General features: G+C 34.4%; 1 protein-coding gene across 2 annotated transcripts in view; it reads right to left on the bottom strand.

Annotated features, from left to right (window-relative positions):
- LOC120780503 (E3 ubiquitin-protein ligase hyd) overlaps positions 1 to 19,698 on the bottom strand; it is an 81,780-nt gene that overhangs the window by 9,266 nt on the left and 52,816 nt on the right. For both annotated transcript variants that reach the window (XM_040112778.1, XM_040112779.1), the window contains exons 11-13: positions 16,453 to 16,648; positions 15,789 to 16,397; positions 8,733 to 9,683 (exon numbers count right to left, since the gene is read on the bottom strand). In XM_040112778.1, coding sequence (XP_039968712.1) covers positions 8,733 to 9,683; positions 15,789 to 16,397; positions 16,453 to 16,648 — 1,756 coding nt within the window. The remainder of the gene's footprint in view (positions 1 to 8,732; positions 9,684 to 15,788; positions 16,398 to 16,452; positions 16,649 to 19,698) is intronic.

The raw sequence follows: 19,698 nt of genomic DNA, 5'->3' as shown, positions 1-19,698 counted from the left end.
CAATTTATTCCCGAACGGACAGAGGGGAATAAAAGTGCCAATAAATACAACAAAAATACTGTAAAAGAAGATGCCACAATTCTAACTGCTAGAAGAAAAATTATCCGTAAAGACAATATCCGAAGACAAGCTACAACATATACAACGGTATTATAATTTTATTTGCTAACTATTTACTCCACTGTGGTTGATTTAGTGACTGACCTCAGTAATAGAAAATCTGTTTTTACTGAGACGGACATAGTGTATTTATTTGAAGACACACAATTTTTGTACCATGGACCCAATTTAACGACTTCACTGACACTGTACTAAAATATTATGAGGAGAAACTATAATGCAAATCCAAAAGAAGAAGCCATTCTTGTCAGTAAAAGAGGCTTTAAAATCACAACTAATACCTATAAACTACAGGGCACGACGTTCACTTAACTCTTTAGGCTCAATTATAAAATTCGTCACAGGGACACCAGACCATGACGATTTCAAATAAATAAAAACAGACTTTAATTATTGAATAGAAAAGATTAACAAACAAAAAAGACTAATATTCACGCATTGATTTCAAACGAAATTCAAGAAAATAATGTGCCATTGTTAATATTACATCAAGGCAATATTATAATTGACGGAAACCATATATAAAACGGAACGAAACCCAAAATTATTTCAGTTTAATATTAGTACCAGTTTAGAAAATGAGACATATTTTAATCATGACCAAAATAATCCGTGGGAGAAATCACCTGATAATAATAAGAGCGCAACACAACAATAAGGAAAGCTACAATAACAACATGGCAACAAAGCTGGGAGAATGAAAGTCGCGGCCTATACAACGACGCAACAGAATAACGCTGAACACACATTCCTTGAATTTAGTGATACATGAACGGCTGATTCGGTAAATTTATTGAGAATGACTATTGTAAATTGGCGCACCTTCTGCATTCATTCTTAACAAAAAACTGTAACAAATCTTTATAATTTAAGTAGAAATTATAAAATCTATTTATAACTTACCTTCCTCAAAAATTTAACGGCGTAATATGTCTTTATGCAAAATGACAGTTAAAACAGGGTTGCAAGCAATTATATTTTCACGTGTCATGGCAAAAAAAAAATTTGGTCTGACATATTTTACAGCCTGTTTCATTTAGTTGATTTCAAATTATTCACTCACTACCACTTTGTTAATAAAAGACTGTAAGTGCAATTTATGTTTAAATTCCTTTTAATTTAGCTGGTAACAAATATGAAACGTATAATATAAATGTCGAATATAAATATTTGCACTAGATTGGCAATAGAAGAGACGGTGTCCAGTTTCAGAACCGTGGTTACTGATGGATCGATGACTTGACGTAGCTCTGGTGACTCGAATTACTATTATTATTCACTATGTTGACGCGGCGCAGTGTAGAATATGTTAATTGGTCGAATTGTTGACGTGCGAATTAATTAAAACGAATTGTTCAAATCCTTTTTGATAAGTTTGTTGGTGTATAGGCATGGTGAGTTGTGTTGTCGTGTTCTCAGCTGTGGTGAACTAAGCTCTCTTCATAGGGCGCGCCAGTTTTTCCCGGTTAGAGGGGGTGGATGCTTAACTCATTTAAACATCCTGGGCCCCTAGGCGAATATTTTGCCTAGTATTACGCTTTTACATATGCTGTTGCATGTATTTCGGCGAACTGCTGGTAGAGTAGCCGAGGGCGCAGAACACATGCTATAAATATTGGTTTTACATAGTATTTGGTATGGTATGTACCATACTCGGTATTAGCTTTTAATGCATACAATAAGAAAATATATTTTTGAGAATTTATGAGTTTGAAACTACTAGTTATTATATTTGCGGTTGTTTCTTTGACCGATTTATTATTTGTGGTTTTATTTAAAATTTTTACTTTAATTTTCCTTACAACGGTTTATCGGCAATAGTTTGCATTTCTTTATTATTATGAAATATAGCTACGCCACGTTTGACTCAGATATGGCCATAGTGCGTGCTCCCTAGCTTTGAGGTTTGAGCTGTGGAATTAGAGGGGTCTTGCGAGAGAGTGGCCGGTAATTGCGAACGGCTTCATTTGGAATTATAATTTTTAGGTGAGATGTTCAAGTTATTCAGCAGCTTCCTACCCACTACCCTTATGTGGAGCGCTTATGTAGAGACGATAAGAGCGACCTATGCTTTTATTAGTTTTTTATTTATTCTATTTGAGAATTTATGAAAAATGTCGAATTTTCGACTTTTTGATACAACTGTGTTATATTTTATGTTTTTATGTATGCACTAATTTGGCGTTTAGTAGCCCGCCACCGGTCTAGGATTTGTTCAGAATTGTTTTTTTTTCCATTATTGGCGAAAGCCATACTGCGGGGCCGAAAAGTTGTATGTGCTTTTAATAATTTGGACTACCAGAGGTAACTCTGATTTTGTTTTTCATACTAATTTGTGGAGTATTGGAAAATTGTGGCTCTAGTGGTAGTCGTACGACGTACCGGCCATTGTTTGATTGAGTAGTTATGGGGGGGAGTTTCCTTAACTTTTGACATTTCCTTAATTGTGAATTAAGATATTTGTTTTTATTATACTCAACTTGAGTTGGTATGGTGGTGACTAGTTCTGCAACTAGTCCATTTTGTGTTTCGCTGTGCAGCGTTTGAGATTTGTGTGTCTTTGAACAGCATGGTGTCTCTTGGCAATTTTTAGTATTTCGTCTTTCGGGATTTGCTTTTGTAATTAAACCCGTGGTTCTTTTTGTATATGCGCTCCTTTGAGGTGAGATGGGATATGTGCTGTAATGAAGCATTGTATGATGTCTTTTATGACAATATAAGCAGTTAAATTTGCGTTTGCAATTTTTAAGATTATGTGTATGGGACAAGCAGTTTGTACAAAGTCTTTTTAACTTTGTCAGATCCTTTCGTTAATGTTTAATTTTTAAACTTCTCACAAGTTTTAAGTTTATGCCCTCTTTTACATAGTTCGCATGACGTTTACTTTTTCTGTTCGGATATGAACGATTGCATTATGTGAAAGCGTTTGTTTAAATTGTTTTTCCTACTAACTTGGGGTCTATTGAAGCTTATATTTTCTTCTAACCTTTCCGCAATTTCATATTGGGTGGTGAGAAAATATTTCATTTGTTGCCACGTTGGGCACTTTTTTCGTGATGACAGCGATTGCTCCCATAGAAGTAACGACTTTTCTGGTAATGCGGCGGTGCAAATGTTTACCAGAATTGGGTCCCAGCTGCCTGTGGGAATATTTTGTGTCGATAGAATCGACAAACAATTTGAAACAGTGGATTCTAGTTTGATGAATTCTACACTTGTTCCTTTCTTGATTTTTGACAAGTTCATTAGTGTCGTTACTTGCTTATCGACCAGTATTCTGTCGTTTTCATATCTAGCTTTTAGAGCTTCCCAAGCCAAATTGAAATTGTCGTCATTTAATGCGAACTGTTTGACTATTTCGCCTGCTTGACCTTTAGTTTTGTATCTGAGGTGATACAATTTTTGCGCATGTGATAATTGAGGATGGTTTATGTACACGGCGTGAACATGTTCCGGAAGGACGGCCATTCTTCATAACCTCCATAGAATGTTTCTGTGTCACATGCGGGCACCTCGAGGTGAATGCCTGAACTTGCCTCTTGATATTGTTGCATTTGTGGCAGCTCTACTCTCGGATGTGGAGTAGGTGCAATTGCTTTTATTAGCTTTAATTGATCGGAGATCATAGCTTTTGCTTCTTCATATTGGTCTAAGCAGTTTTCGTAAATATCGTAAGCCGATGATTTAAAATTTTGAGGTAGAGTTCTGAGTTGTCAGAATCATGAGCCGCTTGGAGGCGAGTCCAAAAATTTGTAAGATTTTGACTTTTTTATTTCCAATAACGATTCCGAGTTTTAATGAATCGGTGAAGAGGCAAATCTAGTGCAGCATCTTGTTAAACTGTCACTTTCTGAAATAAATGTAATATCCTGTTTTGAGCGAGTGGCTCTTTCAGGTGCATTTTGTTTTTTTGCGTTATTAAGCATTTTGGTTTTATTTTAATTTTTTTATCTGTAAATATTTAAATTTTTTTTCTCAGTTTAACTGATTTAAATAAGACAATAGGGTATTGCTTGAAACCGAATACTCTTTTAGGTAAATACAGTTTTGAATTTCGATTATCTTGCTAAAAATGTTAGTTCGCTAGTTTTAAGGTTTTTTTTTTTAATTTACTTGCGATAGAATTAATTTTATTTTATTTTGAATTGTTAGTGACTATTGAACCGCGTTTTTTATATATTAAAATATTTGATGTCCGAATATTTTGTATTTAGGTACACCCTAATACTCGCACTTGTATGCATATGTACGTATGTACTTATGTTTTGTGCAATTGAAAGCTCGTTGAAGAGATCAATTCGCTTTTTACATTAGCATGCACAAATTGTTTGTATAATTTTATGATTATGTTTTTGTTTTGCCTAAGTATGCACGAATTGTTAATATGTATTTCTGAGTTATGTTCTTAAGCAATTGAGAGCTCGTTAGAGACATCAATTCACTTTTTGTATGCAATCCTGCTTGTTTTTGTTTGCCAAAGAACAAGAGGTATTGCCGGATAGTTGCCAATATGGACTTTGATTATTTGTTTGTACTAATATGTGTCACAGGCAGATTCTTTGCTTCAGGTTTGTATATAAATGTTATTATATTTTTTTTGAAAAGGTGAGAGCGAGGTTTAAAACGGAATTAAAAAGGTTTTTTTTTTCGTTGTGCTCTTATGTATTAGACCCGCCGTCTAATATGCAATATAGATATAAATGTACATATGTACATACATATATATCCGTGAGGTTATATACATATATTTTGTTTCTGTTTTTATATTTTCAAATATTTCTTTTCGCAATTGTTTTATGGAGTTATGCTTGCGCACTTATATAGGTTTGTATATATGTATGTATGTAAATTTATGTGGGATTAATTTATTTTGTTCTCTTTTCTAGTTATATTTATTTTTTTAATTTTTGCCTTCGCTTATAAATTTAAAGCAATCCTGCTTATTACTTTTAAGTATAAGAGGTATTGGCGGATACTAGTGCAAGTAAATACCTGAATTTTTATTTTATTCGAGGGTTAATTGTGTTAAACACCTTCATATGTATAAACTTCTTCTTAATTGGCGTAGACACGGCTTACGCGATTATAGAGTTAACAGCGCGCCAGTCGTTTCTTCTTTTCGCTACGTGGCGCCAATTGGATATTCCAAGCGAAGCCAGGTCCTTCTCCACTTGGTCCTTCCAACGGAGTGGAGGTCTTCCTCTTCCTCTGCTCCCCCCGGCGGGTACTGCGTCGAATACTTTCAGAGCTGGAGTGTTTTCGTCCATCCGGACAACATGACCTAGCCAGCGTAGCCGCTGTCTTTTAATTCGCTGAACTATGTCGATGTCGTCGTATATCTCGTACAGCTCATCGTTCTATCGAATGCGGTATTCGCCGTGGCTAACGCGAAAAGGACCATAAATCTTTCGCAGAACTTTTCTCTCGAAAACTCGTAACGTCGACTCATCCATTGTTGACATCGTCCAAGACTCTGCACCATATAGCAGGACGGGAATTATGAGTGACTTATAGAGTTTGGTTTTTGTTTGTCGAGAGAGGACTTTGCTTCTCAATTGCCTACTCAGTCCGAAGTAGCACCTGTTGGCAAGAGTTATCCTGCGTTGGATTTCCAGGCTGACATTGTTGGTGGTGTTAATACTGGTTCCTAAATAGACGAAATTATCTACAACTTCAAAGTTATGACTGTCAACAGTGACGTGAGTGCCAAGTCGCGAGCGCGACGACTGTTTGTTTGATGACAGGAGATATTTCGTCTTGCCCTCGTTCACTGCCAGACCCATTTCTTTTGCTTCCTTGTCCAGCCTGGAGAAAGCAGAACTAACGGCGCGGGTGTTGAGGCCGATGATATCAATATCATCGGCATACGCCAGCAGCTGTACACTCTTATAGAAGATGGTACCTTCTCTATTTAGTTCTGCGGCTCGAACAATTTTCTCCAAAAGCAGGTTGAAAAAGTCGCACGATAGGGAATCGCCTTGTCTGAAACCTCGTTTGGTATCGAACAGCTCGGAGAGGTCCTTCCCGATCCTGACGGAGCTTTTCGTGTTACTCAACGTCAGTTTACACAGCCGTATTAGTTTTGCGGGGATACCAAATTCAGACATCGCGGCATAAAGGCAGCTCCTTTTCGTGCTGTCGAAAGCAGCTTTGAAATCGACGAAGAGGTGGTGTGTGTCGATTCTCATATGTATAAACAGCAGGCATTAAATTAATATATATTAAATTATACATAAATACTCTCTTAAACATTATAGGAAAGGGTCTAAAAATTATTGCAGGTACAATGGACAGTGACGATGAAGAACAAATAACTAAAACTCTTAAATTACTACATATGAACGAAGAAAACTTAACTAACGAAATGAACAACCTAACTTATATAGACAATGCCATGAACTCTCAAATCCAGAATATAACAAACCACATAAACTATCAGCAAAAAATTATCGGGGACTACTTAACCAAAGTCAGGAATATTATAGGGAATAAAATTTCAACCATAGAGGACGAGATAACATTTATAGAGCACATATACCAGATTAACAACGACATCTCACTCCTACGGCATCACGTAGACGACATAGGACAGATTATTTTCTCCGGGAAACTGGAAATCATCCCCACAGATATTCTCAGCCAAACCGAACTCGAATTAATCACAGACTTCGACAGTTATACTAATATTAAAGTAGCCATAGCACTTCACGAAGGTAACATTATAATAATTCTCTCTATACCACAATATTCGCAAGATTCACTATCCATGGTGACATTCGTACCCATTCCTGACAAAAATAATAAATCCATAAAGGTTAACCACTCTGACGTTCTCATAGATTTAGAAAGCAATATTTATAGCACATACTTATATTAAAAATAATCTAAAAAGAAATCTTATAAAAATTAATGATGATTGTTTAAACAAAATACTAAACTTTGAAGAAGCTAATTGCAAAATGCAAACATTAAATACACAAGAGATAAGCGAAATAATTCCTGGAGTACTAATTCTTAAACATTTTAACAGCACAATATCCCATAACTGCAACAAAGCTAAATTAAACATTTCACGAAATTACTTAATCAAATTCAAAAATTGTGAAATAAACGCGTTAAACAAGACTTTTACAAATGTCACTTAGTTTTGGTATAGATATCTCAATTATTATATCAATATGTATCTTAATTATTTTTATATACCTCTTTAAGAATACAAAAACATATATTCCAGTACAATTAAAAAATGAAACTACTATAAACAATCCGGCAAAGATAATATAATTTCGTCGGAGCCTCAAACTAACGGTGGGGGTGTTATAAAGAATACTATTTCCAAAGAATTTTAATACGAATATTTATTAATTGAGTTTTCCAAAGAATTGTTCGTCCAAGTGCATTTTCGCTAACGGAAATGCAACAGTTAACAAAATGTACCATTAATTCCGAAGAATTTTAATAATTTGTATTTATTGTTCATTCAAGTGCATTTCCGCTAACGAAAATGCAACAGTTAACAAAATGTATAATAACTTTATTATTATTAATTGTATTACTTTGCAAAATGCACAAGACACATTTCCTGAGATTGTTATGCAAACATTTATTTTTAAGTTGTTGCAAGAAAGCAAAATATTAGTATTTAAGAAAGCACGAAATAAAACGGAAGGCTGATTATCGATTAAACCTCCAACCCAGTTGTTTTATTTTTTTTCGTTGTTCATCACTTCGGTGAAAAAAGTATTCATCAAACCTTCAATAAAATAAACCAACTAGTCCTCCAGGCAAATTAGAAATAGAAGGCGGAAGACATTCACAGTAAAAATAAGACCTTGTTTTTGAGACTTAATTCAAGCAACTCAGCTACGTTTTTAGGAAGATTCGAGTATAAAATTGGCTGCTTCCGTTTTGAATAATACCCTTTCACATTACACGAACAAAGGTAACAATCATCACTAAGGTTCTTTTGCTTGCGCCATACCATAGGAATCACATCGATTTTTCTTGCCTTTAAACCAATTTCAAGGTCTTCAACACATCGTATGAAGACTTTATGAGGTGTCCAATATTTATCTCAATTGTAAAGTTTTTTTAATCCGTAATTTTTGCTTCAAATATAACAAAAACTGTCAGACCAATTCACGATATTGAATAACTTTCAGAGTATTTTTTTAGTTTTTAGAACACTTAAATTCATAAAAATCAAAATTCAGAGAGTATTTTTGTGGCAAACCGGTGTTATCCAATATATTGAGAACAAAAATAATAGATTACCATGAGGTAACAATAAAAAAATCGGTACCAATCTTAATGACCATTCCGAATTCTGACGTACAAGTATTTTATTAAGCACAAGGCATTGTACTCACCGACGAGTATTTCGAATCTTACAGAATTGATTTTGATCAATAAACTAGAATTTTAAATTTTATGATTACAGTCTTTAATTTCTGACCAAGGTGATGTATGCCTTTCAAAAAGTTTCAAACTAAAATATTTAAAATACCAAGACTAAATAAAATGCTCTGTCCTACAAAAATATCTTAATTCTAATGGCATTGCTTTTTACATTGTAATTTACTAAAATGTTCTTTGGTATATAACAAATTTACCTGAATGATTTGAAGCTGGAAGATATGGCCTGGCATCATAATTGAGTAGTTTCCTCTCCCGTGAGGTGCGCCAAAAAATTTTGTTTCCCGCGGTACGCCTTTGCAATGATGGAGGATCGCGATTAGAAACACCTCGATTTCGTAAAATGCTTGAAAATGGAGTTCCATATTTATTATTCATACCAATATGCGTCGTTTCTAAATTTGGCAATTTAGCAGAAGCTAATAATGCTTCGGCGATAGATGTATAGAAACTGCGCGCTACACCAGATCCTTCCCCAGGTTCGTCTTTAAAAGTTACTTTTACGCGATTAAAAGTCAGAGGGGTTTGTACTCGCCTTGTTTGATTACCAAATTGAGCATTTAACTCTTTAAATGTTTGAATCATTAAGCACTCCCGATTACGTTCTAATTTACATAATATAAGATCACGTTGCTGTCCGTTTCGCAACTTTTCCATATGTCTTCGAAATCGGATCTCTTTAACAGGAAATCCACGTAGTTCTGGTAGCAATGATCCGTGCTCCATGCCCACGTCATCCATAAAGACCCTTCCAAATAAATCAAGTGTTAATTTCCATCGCCCTAGTAAAAAATTCCAAGAAGGAGTGACTGAAGAAAATTGTTTACAAAAATGTATGCCGCGAGGTGGAAATGTAATGTTTGTTCGTTTTATATCCTCTTGCAAAGGCAAACGTATATCAATTCTTTCATTTTCAATTTTTTTTGCTATTGAGCTAGCCCGGACAATAACACTGCGAGCCGATGACGTGGTTGGAAAATATGAAACATTGGCGACTTCCTCTTCAGTTTTTTGCAATTTATTAGGGGTAATAATAACTTCTGGGCGACTAGAATTCATTGGATTACTAACATTTGATTGAGTTTCGAGACCAGGTACATTTTCGTCAGTATCCATTGGTTCAATATTTCGGAGTCTTGAATCTAATTCTGTAAATATAAAAGAACATTGAAAATATACACAATATTATCTTTGGGATACTCTTAAAATACCGAAGTTCAAAACGCCGACACAATTTAAATATGCAGCTAAATCAAAATACCGACAAATGAAAACACTGACAAACCAAAGTGCCGACATGTGAAAAATATTTTATCTTGTCCGCCCTTATTTCTATCGAAGCACAGAAACAGAATTCTACCGACTAAGGGTTATGATCCTGAGCGTGTTCGTGGCCGGAGGCCGCAGGTCCTCGAACGAACAACGCCACCTTTTCTTGATTTGTCGGTATTGTGAATTGTCAGTGTTTTGATTTGTCGGTGTTTTGATGTGACGGTGTTTTGATTTGTCGGTATTTTGACAGTCGGGATTCTAAGTATCGAGATTTTGATTGTCGGCATTACGTTATACACCCATTATCTTTAATTGATATTTATGAAGTTAACTATATATACATAAAAATAATGTTATCTAAAAGCATTAAACTACATTGGGGTTTACAAATAATGCATGTATAGTTTTAGAGGATTATTTTTTAATGCTGTAATTGTCAAAGGCTTATGGTATCAAATATACGAATAATGTGGAAGAAAAATGTTCGAGAATTCTAGACTTTCTATACCATATATAAATTCAGAAGTTTACCACCGGTATAAGATACGGTGCATTTATATTTCAAAACTTTATCGTAAGGTTTGATATTTCAGATGTTTAACATGCTCAGAACGTATTGACATACGAGCGCTATTTGTATAGTTTTCAGTAGCTTTAAACATTCATACCGTCAAAAAATGGATTTAAATCTCTAAAATTTTTAAGCGATTTTTTTTTACAACTAATCGGTATGGGAGAGTGAAGCTATGTATAGAAGTTCACACAAGTGAGGAAAGATCTCTGAGCAGCTCATGACTTCCGATCTTAGACCAAGTATCCTCTGGGTAGCCAACAAACATCCGTTTGAATGCGCTCCATCCCTCAACAGGGTTGTGGGCTGGGTTTGGGACCCGCCACTTAAAAAACACTACCAATAAAAAAAAGCCCCGTATAAGGGGCTCGGCGCCCTGTTGTTAACTTGGCTATAACCGCGTAAGCGGTCTCCTCGCCTTTAAATAAGAAAAGGAATCGACGTGGATTAATTCAGCAACAGTGCATCGATAAACATCAATCAATTTTTGGCGATGAAGTGAACTCAATCGAGGCCGTGGATTACTCCAAGACGAATGTTTTGAAGGTCGTCCAAAGTCAATTGTTGTTCCAGAAACTATCGATGCAAACTGATAAAGCGAGATCGTCATCAGATCTATTGTGCCATTGAGGCAACCATAGACATTAGTGCGAACAGCATACCATCAATATTGCATGAACATATGACTATAAACAAGGTTGGATTTAACACAATTTGTCACTCGCTCAAAAGAAGACTCGTGTAGATTGGTCGAGTAAAATGTAAAAACAAAAAATTCGGTGGCGGGGCTTCGAAACACCTCTATGACATGTGATGAATGAATGGGGGATTTTTACGTATGAGTCCGAAAGTAAAAAGTAGTCAACAGTACGAGTGTTTTCAGATAAGCTGGAAATTGGACATGACTCAACCTTATTGGAACAACGAAGAACAGCAAATTTTTAGTGATACACATTTTGTTTGCCAGTTGCCTTCCAAGAAATGAGGCAAACCAACCGCCGAAGACGGATCGCTGTTCTCGCACATCGACTCAAACTGTTACATTTTTGAGCACTCAAAATATCAATTTTGAAGAGTCATCCATCGTATAGTCCTGATTCGGCATCGACCCAATTATATTATTATTTGATAGTAAGTACATTAGCTAATTTCAAAATAAAAAAAAACCTACTGATTTGTATGAAATATCGCAACATATGCCTATTTTTTTCACACGACTGTATATGGCAAATTTGTCTGCTATAAAAAACTTTGCCAACATCGGCTTTATCTTTGTATTTGTATTTTTGTTTAATTTCTATGAAAATTGCGAAAAGCTGAAGAACACAGATGATTTTGTGCATACATATACCGACGCAGTTTTATTTCGGTTATTTTAAATTAAGTAGCGCGAGTATTAAAACGGTTGTGTTAAATTATAAAAATAAAGTTCATTTTCAAAATAATTTAATATATTTTTCTACAAAATTAATATTTAGTTCAATATTGTTAATTTGCAGAAAAAGTATACCAAATAGATTCATTAGGAAGTCTTAAATTTTATAAACTTATACAAGGATAAATCAAAATATCATTGCTCATTAAAAATTTATTAATTTAATTGGTATATAAAAATTTTGCTACAATTATTTAAGTCTTAAGATATGCTTTTTTTCAGGAAATACATATGAAGGTAAAAGTATATTTATAATCCACATCAACTTTTTCGTCCTTATAAAAATTGAAACGGTTCAAGAGCTAAACATGCGCTATATCAGCTTGGACCTACCTACCAGAGATCTGCATGCGGTGGCCGCAATTATTGTACACCTAGTCAATACTTCTTGTTTCTGCGACTGAACACTGCATTGACTGATACGTGTGATGCTAAAGAGAAAGAAGTGGATGAAAGAATACCAGCGCAAAGCGATAAGTGCGCATAACATATTGACTTCGGCAAAGAAGTGTTTCAAGTGCTACGCACGAAACAAGCAGACACTTTGTTTGACTTGTTGCCGAAGGCATAACACACTGCGTTTAGCTCATTGCCGAAGGCATGACACTTTGAATTGTTGAATTGTTGTTACAGTAAAAAACAGTCAAATAAAGTGTCATGCCTTCGGCAATAAGCTAAACGCAGTGTCTTACGCCTTCGGCAACAAGTCAAACAAAGTGTCTGCTTGTCTCGTGCGTAACACTTGAAAAACTTCTTTGCCGAAGTCAATATGTATATGCGAGCTTGAATTGATCGTCACATGCGGTGGTAGTGTGCGCTTGCACTGCATGCTTTGCGCTGGCGTTCAGTCATCCACTTCTTTTAATGTAAATAGGCTTAAAGTCAGAGAAACAGCAGCGCATGCCGATCTCTGCTACCTACCCGACGCCATTTCGCAAATGATTATGTTATGATAAGAAATGCCCACTTACAGATTTGGCATTGGCAACGACAATAGATTTGACTGTTAGTATGCCATAAACTTATGCCTGTCGAGATACCGCGTAAAAGACATAAAGTAATAGCCATGACAGACGGCAACGTTAATCCAGATTAACGGCGTACTTAATCAGATCCAAATTTGTTACAGGCGGCAGCTATGCGAATTTGAAACTTTCGTAAACAGCTGATTGCCATTTTTATAATATTTTCAATGAAAATGGATAGAAGATAAACATTGCGGTTGTTAGCCGACCAATTTTCACAAATTCCTTTTTTATTACAAAAACATATCAGCGGTTATTTTTAAAACTGTATCATAACAAAAAACATCTTTTTTAATTATTGAAAACTTCAAAAACAGATGTCAGCTGACTGTTTTTCAGTCACAATAAATTAAAATTGGTCATTTTTAACAATGTTGCCAATGAAAATGCAGCTTCATTAATATTTTGATGATTAAATGGGAGTAAGCAACGGAGTTACCTTCACTAACTCCTGAATTAATCATAATGCAGTTAATCCGGATAAACACTGCCGTCTGTCAATTCTATAAGAACTAAAAACGACGAATGGAGTAAACAACTATTACAGTATCGAGCAAAATATCTGCAACTAGAGCGAAGTCATCGATTTTTTCTCTTACGCTGCCATTTTTTCTTGGAATTGCTTTTTGTTTCTTGTTATTAAATTTACAGCATTGAATTTACATATTTTGAAATGTTAATTGCAATTTGTTTTCTTTTGCCGGCTTTATTTCAATATAGGTTAAAATGCATGACAATCTGCCGCACCAAAATAATTGCAACTTTTTTTGCTTAGCGTTAGATAGTTAAATATACACAAACATCGTTTTTTTCTAAATGAATTGAGTTTGTATTGATTGAAAAATTTACTGAGCATAATTTTTTGTAAAAATAGATTTTTATTTTAAATTTGTAACAAAGATAGTAATGGCTCCAAATAAATTCGGTGAAGCACTGAAACCACGTATTATTGATGATTGTAATAACGGAACTTTTCAAAAAGAAATTTCTATTAAATAAAAAATTCACAAGTCTTCGATCTCATGAATAATTTCGAACTATACATAGTTTCACAACTTTCGCAGTAGTACATCGTGTTTTCAGTTTCCACTTAACAGCAAAATTAGTAAAGGAGCTCGGGTTACGAATCTGCTCAAAAACGGTAGCACGTCGTCTGAATGACGCTAATTTGCGCGGTTAGCGACCCACGAAGAAAAAACTCTTATTAACAAATGGAAAACTGTTCTTTTGACGAGTTCTAATTTAATTTGGTAGAAAATGGTGGTAGTGTTACGTTCCCCACCCACAACACAAACTTCTTAAAAATTCGTATTGTCTAAAAACAGTCAATTATAGTGACAAGTAATCGTCTGTGATGCTTTCTGCTTCTGAGTTTGGGCCGCTTCATCGTATTAATGGTACTATGGATCGGTACGTCAAAAGGGACATTATTGAGTTAGTATTGCTGCCACATGCTGAAATGGAAATGCTATTTAAGTGGGTCTTCCAACAAGACAACGACTCGAAGCATTCGACAAAGGTCATAAAATCAGGATTCTAAAGAAGTGGGTGTAATGCAGTGCCCAGACCTTAAACCCATAGAAAATTTATGGGAAATTGTAGAGAATTGATCTAAATAATGAGGCAAATACTGATCAGTTTTTCCAAAGAGTCCTGGAGGCATTGAGAAATACGCCACAAACCATAGTGAATACCCTTGTAACTTCAATGTGGCGGCGATGCAAAGCAGTTATTGGTAGTAATGGGTTTGCGACACAATACTATTTTTTTTATTTAAAACTAGAGGACCCGTCCACGCTTCACTGTGGCTGATACATAGATAATACAACTAATACCATCTATGTATATGATTTCTATTATTTGGATTATAACTATTAGTTAATGAGATATAGCATTTTTGTGAAGCAACTTGTGTTAGTTTACGAAAAAGTGGATCATATAGTATTTCGTGTGTTAAAGCATTGCTTTCTGGGGAATATACTGTTGAATATGGGCTCAGGGAAATCCACCGTTGAAAAAATATTTGCTTAGGTGGAAACAGGCGGAATGAGCACCGAGGACAATGATGCTCTAAAGAGGCGAAAGCTCTGTGCAAAGTGGGTGCCTCGCAAGTTCATAATCCAACAAAAACAACGAATAACTGATTCTAAGAAGTGTTTGAGTGCTCTTTAATCGTAATAAAACAGAATTCTTGCGTCGTAACAATAGAAACATAGCTCCATCGATTCCCACTGGAGTCCAATCGACAGTCATTCTAGTGGACTCCACATTATGAACTGGCTCTCAAGCGTGGAAAAACGAAAAAGTCGGCAGGAAGGGTTATGACAGCAGTATTTTTGGATGCACGTCAACGACTGGTTACTGAGCCAGTTATAATCTATTTCACTGCGTATTTGGTTGCAGTTATTTTCTACTATTCCAAATACTTAGCAATTGTATTATTTTTGAGGAAAAATCTGTTAAAAAGGTACGCGTATATTCAAATGATTCCTACAAACCGGAATTTCGAACAAATGCTTATCATTTGATATATAATTTTTGTATTTATGAGTTGTATTAAATTTTGACATAAAGATGTAAAAGGTATCCTATGTCCTTACTCTGGTTCTAAGCTACTTCCCCACCAATTTTCAACCAAATCGGTTTAGCCGTTCTTGTTATAAATGGTGTAACTTACAACAACTTTCTTTTATATATACATATATGTAGATAATGTATCATTTTCTTTGAGTTGCAATTTTTTATTTATATTAAACTAATATACAGAAATTTTAATAAACATATTTCAGTTGCAAATGTTTTGTCCGATACTCTTTGTTAAAATCAAGTTGTTTTAGAGCTATCATTAAGATCGCAATGGTACATTTGTGGGTATATTCTTGTTCATAATTTATAAGAATATAACGGATAAATTTGATAATGTATGTACATATATCGGTATTTTAATTACCTGTTTTCCAGCTATCTCCAAATTTTACGCAACTATTTAACACCGACTTATAGCTAGAAAAACCTAGCTTTGTTTGTGCCTCAGTAATACTGACACCCTCCGCAGTATTTTCTTCTGTCGGGATTAAAAGCGGTAAATTAGAAAATAAGTCCTCTCGCTTGGAATTTGGCTGAAGAAGATGCGGTTTATCAGCTAGAGGTATAGCAACATCCAGTGGCAAGTCAAAATTATCTGGCGCCAAGCAACCAAGACTTAATGTTGACTCTGATCGCACAAAAAACGAATGACGACGAGTTGTTGCTGATAAAGGTATAGCTATTGCAGCAGAAGAATTAGATTCAGGAAACATTTCCTCATTTGTTACGTTAGAAAACTCTTCATCCGTATCTTCATTCTCATTTAAATTGGAAATGTTTATGTTAGAAAAATGTTCCGATTTTTCATAAAAATTTGAATTATTACGCATATAGTAAAAAAAGCCATCAAATACATAGGCTATATGCCGAAAAGCTGTTATATCCAAGACGGGCAAAGCGTCACGATGTTCTGAGGTATGAGCTCGCATCAGGGACAAGCAATAAGTGAAAAAATCTCTTCGGGTGGATGAACCTATAAAAAATATTTACTATGATTTTTTTAACAGAATTGTAACGTATAATTATACCCATGATATTAATTCCAGCTGACGAAGATCCAGATTGGTTAGAAGTGTTCTGAGTATTAAGGTTAAGGGGATGAAGTGGATGTGTTGGATCGGTATAATTTGTCAAATAAGTCCCAAACTTCAATTGTGGTTCTGTCCCATCCATAATTGAATACATCCAGTTCCAAGTAGACTTGAATCTTTCTTCAATGTACATCTATAAAATTAATTATAACAAAATGCATAAAGTAAAACTTTAGACCTTAAAAATACATTTTCGTTCATAACTAAGTAAATCTAAAATAGTTTTATTTCATTGCAGGTACGTTCATAATAATATTAGATCAGTTTGAACATGATTATTCTATTTTCAAAAGAAATGTTTAATTAAAATTGTGATTTTTTCTTGATTGTACAGAACGGTATGAAAAATCAGTTTAAATGGTTGATCCACGTAGGTACTTTTTCAGATTACTCGTGAGTCGTATCAAGCTGTCATGTTATTTTGGTTCAGTATTGTTTGGCATTTCATCAAAGAAAGACTTACTACTCCTGAACGCGTGTTCAACTTTACTACGAAAGTTTACGTTCTGTAAAGAATGTGTTTCTCGCGCTTCGCTCAAATTATAGTCGACAGAATCGGTCCACTGAGTGTACTATTCGCAACACCATCAGCCATCTTGAAACCCAGCATTCATTATTGGATAATATTCAACCGAATAAACCACGTCCAGCACGCAGTGAAGAAAATAAAGCAGCCGTATCTGAGAGTGTAACCGAACACCGTGTTTAGTTGATTCGGTGCCATTCGAAGCAACGAATTGGCGCATTTTACGCCGAGATTTTAAATTGAAAGCGTATAATACAGCTTGTGCAAGAACTGAAGCCGCTCGATCTTCACAAGTGACATCGCTTCGCTCTATGGGTTCTTGAAAAGGTTCCAAAAAGATCAGACATTTTGAGCCAAACGAGAACGTAGCCGTTAATGGCGACCGTTATCGCGCCATGGTAACCGACTATAAGACGGTGCCACTTCCCAAACATCGCATCAATCAATGGACTTATTGAGATAACACTTCGGTGAGCAGATAATTTCACGTTTTAGTCAAGTCGATTGTCCACCAAGATCGTGTGATATCACACAGTAAGACTTTTTCCTGTGGGGATATGTAAAATCTTAAGTCTATGCGGACAATCCCGCTTCGATTCAGGCCCTAGAGAAAAACATCACGCTTGTCATTCGCCAGTTAACAAACGAAATAATGCTCGAAGGAGTCATCGAATATTAGAGTCAACAGATAAAAAACTAGGACTTAACGGATGTTATTTAAGAAAAATTAATTAGAAAGTAACAAGCACTACGCCCAACGAACTAGAATTTAATAAGAAATAATTAACTTTTGGATTTATAACTGACAATTTGAGTTTAGGGAAATTATTCGACATTTAATTTTAATTTAACATTTTAAGGTCGGACTACGTAGCAATCAACTGTAACGAACCATAAAACAAAGCGTGTTACCAGAACATGAGCAACTCGGGTGCCTTCCTTCCCTTTCCTTATCGCATTTTCGGCCACAAACTACGAATCGTGGCTACAATTTTTTTTTTTTAACATAATGGTTTATTGAAACAGTAAGCAAAACGTGTTTTGTCAGGATGGGGAAAATAACAAATAAGAGACATTAATGATTATTTCTATATTTTTCCTCATTTGTAGAGGATAAATTTGACACTGTTCAAATATTTGTTGGCCTGCCAATAGTTATGCTCACCAAACAACAACCTTTTTTTCAGAAACAAGTTGCAAATTTTTTCCAAATGTTTAATAGCATTTAAGTCGGAAAACTGAGGTGAAGTATGCAAGCAGTTTTGCGTTATCCAAGATTTACATTTCGAACCATTTATATTATTCAAAAGTAGGTTCTAGAATTCGAGCGAACGTGAAAATTGAAATGAATACAAAAACGAATGAGTGGTTTTGGTGTTCTGAAAAACGAAACATTTCTTGAAATTATTCTAAAAAACTCAATAGATCAAAATAATGATAAGAATGCAGGAAAAAAACGACTGAAGGATAGATGTGCGATAAAAAGGATATAAGTAGATATAATTCCAGCAAAAAAAATACGTTATATTTCTAATATTCATATGGCTTTTGTAACCCATATCTCGGTTTGCATAAGTGCGATGAGGGAACCTCGAAATGAATCAATAATTTTTTGGCAAAACTTTATATTAAAAAAGTAGCGAAAGGCTTCAATTTCATTATTCGCCGAAACCGTGAATGGATTACAATCAAATTTGGTAACATATTAGCATACTTTGAATGGACTCAATTTGATCACAGTATTGTACTTGTCGTCAAGAAGTAACAAATCTAAAGAACGGAATATATTTTATCGGTATTTAAATGGATAAAATCATAATATATTTTTTTAATTTTTCTTATTCGGGCATTCATTGCTTTTTTTTATATTAGTAAACTACTAAAACTAACTAACTGACTATGTTTTCTAACTGTACACATTTATTTTTTGCTTAACGGTGTTTATTGAACAGCAAATGCTGAATATATGTACATACAGTGGACCAATAAAGTTTACATACACCTAGCTCTATTAAATTTCGACACGTTTATTTGTTTTAAAATTAATAAATTTGGTGTTTTTTTTATCCATTTCAAGATATATAGTATACATACTTATATCTAACATTAATTATAGCACATCAAAATATTTTTTTTACATAAATAAAAAAAAAATTAATGCTAAAGCTTAAAATGCCTCTAATTCATATCAAAAAAGTTTACATATAGCAATGATTATTTATATACACTCCTGCTCAAAATAACAGTTACACAATACTTTTTCAAGTAAAGCTCATCAGTAAAAAGTTTTATTTAAATTTTTAAGAAAAACGCAAACGTACTTATATTTTTCAAATATTTATAAGCTAAATTAAATAAACTTCATTTAAAAAGATAGCAAAACAAAGAAATGTAGATCCAAAAACATTTCATAGCTAAAATAAACTTGCTCAAAAAAATAGGTACACTTTTAATAAGACAATTATTTTGGGAAAACAAATTATGATAAAACAGTTTCTTTGTATATTTAACATTACTTAGTTAATAGCCAGTATACCCACCATTATTCTGGATTACTTTATTTATTAGTTTGGGCATACTACTGATTAAAGCCTGACAGGTTTCTTTAGGTATCTCATACCAAGTTTTTTGTATACACTCTCATAATTGGTCTTTGT

This window comes from Bactrocera tryoni, unplaced genomic scaffold (assembly GCF_016617805.1).
Source record: "Bactrocera tryoni isolate S06 unplaced genomic scaffold, CSIRO_BtryS06_freeze2 scaffold_25, whole genome shotgun sequence".
Classification (NCBI taxonomy): Eukaryota; Metazoa; Arthropoda; class Insecta; order Diptera; family Tephritidae; genus Bactrocera; species Bactrocera tryoni.
This window is presented reverse-complemented; position numbering and strand designations above follow the sequence as displayed.